The 5985-nt window shown below is 29.6% G+C and overlaps 1 protein-coding gene across 2 annotated transcripts in view; it reads right to left on the bottom strand.

Moving 5' to 3' along the window:
• Positions 1-1210: 1210 nt before the first annotated feature.
• Positions 1211-5985, bottom strand: part of LOC106463761 (WASH complex subunit 4-like) — a 77595-nt gene continuing 72820 nt past the window's right edge. The window contains exon 32 of one of the 2 annotated variants that reach the window (XM_022391342.1): positions 1211-3878. In XM_022391342.1, the coding sequence (XP_022247050.1) occupies positions 3844-3878 (35 nt within the window). In that variant the 3' untranslated portion in view covers positions 1211-3843. The remainder of the gene's footprint in view (positions 3879-5985) is intronic. The other variant, XM_013923826.2, reaches the window with a different exon arrangement.

The raw sequence follows: 5985 nt of genomic DNA, 5'->3' as shown, positions 1-5985 counted from the left end.
TATGGAGTTTTCTCATATTCCTTAGATGTTTACGTACTGTTTCATGAGAGACATGCAATTTCAGAGCCATTTCACGAGTGTGTTGCCTTGGATTTGACTCAACAAGCATCTTCAGAGCATCAATATCAATTCCAACATGTCGGACCCTGCCATCACAGTTTTAAGGCTAAAGTCACCTGAACGAAATTTGCTGAAACATCGTCGATACTTACGAACGTTCAAAACATTTTCATAAACTTCTTTGATATTCTTTGTGGCTAAAAAGGCGTTGTTCTCCTTCTTGTATTCAAACAGCATTACATGCTGAATGTGTGTCTCGTCGTGTGCCATCACTATATGGGATTAGAGAATACCAAATTTTACACATTATGTAGGCTACACTAACGTGACGTTTAGGTGGTTCGTTTAACCATTATACATGATGTACATTTTTTGAGGGTGGTTAATGAAAGTGTTTTAAAACACACATTAATTTCTTGACGACCTAGGTATGATATTCATTAAAACTGTTAATTATTATTTTTAATATAATTTGTTTTTCTAATCCTTGTAATACAATATGCTTACATTTATCTTTCATAAATTTATTTTTGTAAAATTTTTAAAATGTTAGAAAAAGTAAAGCTCTACGTATGAACAGTTTACTGACCTAAAATAGAATTTTTTTATAATTTAGGCTTTGAAAAAATATTTCGGAAATTGATCAGTGAAAGTAATAAAACACGTATTTATTTATATAGTTCAGCTTTGGACTCCAAAAATCTAATTTGTTTAGTTGTAAAACTACGGAATGGGCTACCTCAGCTATGTCCACAGAAGGGATCAAGCTCCAGATTGTAGTGATATAAAACCAAGAAGCTTACCATTGGGCCACTGAGTGACTTAAAAAAAAACATAACTACCATTAAGGATAAGTTTTCAGTTACTACCGTTTTCATGGACCTATAACAGTGGCATTAGAAAATTCTTAAAAATCCAATTCAGTGTGTAGAATGTGAAAAAAAATATTAAAATATGTAGTTTTTCATCATACTTTTCGGCATGCAAAAATTATTTTTAAGGTTTTTTATTTGATAATTAGTTAAACATAATTTCCATCGCAAGTGCCTGCACAGGAGATATGATAGACACTGAAAAATGTTTTCCATTAATAAATTTTCGAAAATAAGTAAATGTATAAAAATCTAGAGAAATAATAATAATATGCACATACAAGTTTCTAACAGTTTTATTATCAGGTTTAATTTGAGTATGATATTATACACGAAAATGTACAAAAAAGTCAAGTTTCATGAAATCCCCGACACTAAATATCATACGCCCAAACTGAACACTCATGAAGCCACACAATGATAATTCTATATATATATGTAGACATGAAGTGTGTGTGTCTATATATAAATCTAGGACAATATCTACATAACTAGCATGTCAAGCAAAAAAAACCTCAATTGATCAAAACCAATTCTAGCTAATATGAAAAAAAATATTGTGAAAAGAGCTTGTTTTCATCAATATCTTTAGTTTATAAAGAGGATGCAAGTCCCAATCTACAAATAAATATATCATTTTATCGTATACAGCAATCGAACATTTAATACATTTTATGCATAAATTTTATTTTAAACTAAAAAATAAACTAAGTAATAAAAATTATAAAGTTACAATTAATATTTCCAATTTATAAGAAATGTTAAGTGTTACAATGTTGTTATTTTCTTACTTCAAACTCAATTGCATTTTAATAGGTAAGACAATTCTTTTAGTATTTTCAATTTTATTCATAGATGAAAAAGCCAAAAAAAAAGAGTTAATTAATAAAACTGGCAAAAAAAAAGCACTTAAACGAAGATGTTAAACTGGAATGCAATTTCTATACAAATTTCTCACTAGTCAAGGCATCATGGTTCACCAAAAATTTAACTCTCCAATATTAAACATGACTGAAAAGGCTCAAGAGCATTCAAAAGACTTAACATACAAAGAATGTAATGGTTTCAAGAAATCTAAAAATTGGAAAATGTTACAATATAATATATTCCATTTCTTCCACCTTTTTCTCCTAAGGTTGTCGTAAGCCTAATACTACCTAACAATATTTGTCACATAAGAAAAATTTTACAATGAATACCAATTGCAAACAATCATCTTTTTAACTTACAAAGATATTTTATAAACACTATCATATAGAAATTTTTTAGATATAGTGACTTCATTAACAGTTTAACATACAAAACAAGCTAATAAAGACTTACTTTTGAAGCTTTTCCTACTATTTTGATGTATGATTAAACTATTAAACCAATTGTATATAAAAAAAAGTGTGTCTCAAATACATCACCAAATGTATTATACAACAGACAAGCAAAACTGCACATAGTACTGAATTTCTCAACTTTATTATTTAATAAGTAAAAAAAAAAAGTGAAGTCAGTCTTATATTAACCATCTGAAGTTTTCAGCACTCCTTGTAGTATCTTCAGTTTATTGCCTCTTCAGGAGAAAAACAAAACATAATGATAAACAAAATGACAGCTCTAAACATTAACCAATAAAGTAATAAAATAAATTTCAGTTATACAGCATATACTATTCAAATTAAAATACCAAAATAAGTGTGTATCTTCTGTCATGAAAAGTTAATTACTTAGTTCTCAGGCACATGTAGGTGGATTTTTTTTTTTAATTCACAAACTAGTGGTAAGAATACTGTTGTTTAGAATAACTAACAAATAGTTATGAGTTAACTGATAAACATCGTCTTCATTAAATGACCTGTGAAAAATAATTATTTTATTAAGTGGTCTTAGTAAAAACAGTTGCCTAGTAACCTGGCAAATAAAAAAAAAGTCTAGTCACCTGGTGGGTTATTTAATTTTTCTGCCTGAGTTTTACTATTTTCTTACATGACTGTGTTTTTTTATAATATACTTTTTGCTTATGAGTGCTAAGTTCAAAAAAATGAAAAATATATTTCCTTTCAGCAATGAAATTTACATAAAAGGCTTCACATTATTTCTTTCACTTTTATATTGTATATTTAGAAATAATACAATGAGGATCACCAGTATAATCAGTTTTATAATTTCTATAATGATGTCTCAAATTAAGAGTATTATTTCAGTTAATCTCTTTAAGATAAAACAAAGGAGTGAATAGACTTTGGTTTTTAAAAATTACATTTTTTAGTAAAAAAGCAAGATAAAAAGCACCAGTTAAATTGCAACAATGAGATATTTGTAAAAACAAACCAGTCCTAATACTGATACCAGTAAAACTAACCACACTTTACAGTAAACTATTTTTAATCAGAATATTAATGTGAAACCAGATAGTTGGATGGCTGCTGTAAGAATAACCAGTTTGTCTAAAGTTTTTATATGTACCAGTGTGTGAAATAAGGTAGGTAGCTACTGTAAGAAAACACAAGTGGACAAGTTGCTTTCAAAACATCAAATTTGTGTATAAAATAGTGGTGTAAAGAATCTTAAAATAAAAAAAAACAGCAGTTGCTGTAAAACAATCAAGTATGTTTATAGAATGCTAGAATGTGAAGTAAGAGAAGACAGTGGGACAGTTGTGGTTAATAAAAGTATGTTTACATAATGCTTAGTTTAAAATAAGAGTAAAAACCATCAAGTACATCTACAGAATAATAAAATGTAAACTAAAAGGCATTGAGACATTGCCAAAAATATCCAATATGTCTAAAGAATGCTAGAATAAAAAATAAGACAGTTGGATAGTTGCTGTAAAAATATCCAGTTGTCCATAAGGAATAAATGTTAGTGTGTGAAGTTAGAGAAGACAGTTGCAGAGCTGCTTTCAAAGCATCCAGTCTGTTTATAAAATAGTTGGAGGAGGCTGAGACCCATAACCTAAAACAGAAGAAAGCAGAGCTAATAACATATTAAAATTTTTTTTCTGCCTCAGTATACAAAGTAATGCAGATCCCAAGTTCTGTATTATCTTTAATTAATATGTAGTTTCATTATTAAAGCTTCAAAATGTGACTAAGCTGTTAATTGTGAACAAAGCAAAGGTCAAGTCATTTAACACATTAAAAAATTTGTTATTTAACAAAGTAAGGGATATAATAAACCTTTTTTGATAAATTAAATTTAACATTTGCCAATAAGAATTAAGAAACTGTTGACACTCAACAGATATATTAAGAGTTTATAATAACATTGTTAAATTGTGACAACTCTTCATGTTTAAGTACAAACTTTATTATTCAAATATTTAAATAATAATAATTCTGAAGAACACCACGAATGGGTAAAATATCATCCTTTTAATCCATTAAGGAAGTTGTAGCCAATGAAGAATCCGCATAGATTAAATTGTAAACAACTAAATATAACAGAGATTTAACTTAAAAGATAATAGATGCTTAAAATTTTCACCTATTTTTATATATTTATAATTCCAAATTATTATACCTGGAATTCAAAAATTTACCATTAATACATTTTACACTGCTATGAATCAGATTAACAAAACATGGTATATCTTTTAGATCCAGTTGTGAGATAAATGGAATTTCTCTAAGAATTTTTCCATCTTGAAAAATTTTAGATGAACACACAGAATGTTTACAATTAATTCTCACTCTAGAACAGTAAATGTAGACAAAAATTCAGTATAGCCATTACTAATTTAGAACTAACGACCAGAAGGAAGGCAGCCAGTCAATGGCATTTAGCTAAAGTATTGGTATTTTCAACCTGAGTGACACCTTATGCACATATAGGATAAATAGCAAGGTCAGAGACAAAGATTCAGTATAGCCATCCCTAATTTAGAACTAGTGACCAGAAGGAAGGCAGCCAGACAATGGCACCTTCTACCTCAAGGGATTTGTATAGCTCTCGAACCAATCAATAGAATCAACAGTTAATTTTAAAACATGGTCATAACTCTAAGTATAGAATGCATTCAGCAACATAGCAGATTGAGCCTTAACTCTTCCAATACACAGTCTGGCAAAGTAACTACTAGACATGCTAGGCCCATTTAGCAAAAGAAAATCAATAAATATTATGCTAAATAATAGATGGTATAGGTAGCCATAATTTAATTTTTTAGATTTTTAATGGACATTTTTTATTACTTGTAACAGGTTAAAATTGTATGTCTTTTCTGTGTCATGTTACAGATTCCTTATCAAATCATAGAGAAGTTTTCATTCAAATGTTGAAAAATTGTGGGAAAAAGGCAGTAATTTTTAATAAAACATTATTTTCTACAAAGTGAACAAAATGTTACATATATGTATTGAAATTCACGCAAATTTACTCAAACAAGAAAAATATTCCCTAAAATTGAAAGACTGAGAGATAAAAGAATTAACCTTATCTTGTCCAGTTATTTTTCTGGCCCATGAGTGAAGCATTATTACAAGCTTAATGTTTCACTAATTTTATAATACACTGAACCGCAAAGGAAACGTCGCAGTAATTAGAGGCAAAAATGATACAAGAATGAATGCCATATTTTTATTGAATGAACGTATACAAACCAAAGTTATTGCACAAATTCGCATCATTACAATTCATTCACTGTTTATTGATAAAGTTTTTCACCACAATATCACCAGATCAATAAATACAGGTCACCAGTCAGTAGCATGTGTCCTCCATTAGCGTTGATTACGGCCCGGCATCTCCTGTACATGGAATGAATCAGACGGTTGATGAAGTTCATAGGAATGCTAGCCCATACCTGCAGAAAAGATGCCTGGAGTTCCAAAGCAGTTGTTGGTCTTGGACGGACGTTATTCAGTTTTCTTTGAATTTCGTCCCACAAATGTTCTATGGGGTTTAAGTCCGGACTAAGAGCGGGCCAAGGCATAATCATTATGTTGTTCTGCTGTAGGAAGCCCCTCGTAACTCTTGCAGTATGAGTACATGCGTTGTCATGCTGGAATGTGTGGTTTTGATGTGGAACAATATATGGTCGAAGAACTTGGTCGATATACCG

The sequence above is a fragment of the Limulus polyphemus genome, unplaced genomic scaffold, assembly GCF_000517525.1.
Source record: "Limulus polyphemus unplaced genomic scaffold, Limulus_polyphemus-2.1.2 Scaffold1475, whole genome shotgun sequence".
NCBI classification, from domain to species: Eukaryota; Metazoa; Arthropoda; class Merostomata; order Xiphosura; family Limulidae; genus Limulus; species Limulus polyphemus.
This window is presented reverse-complemented; position numbering and strand designations above follow the sequence as displayed.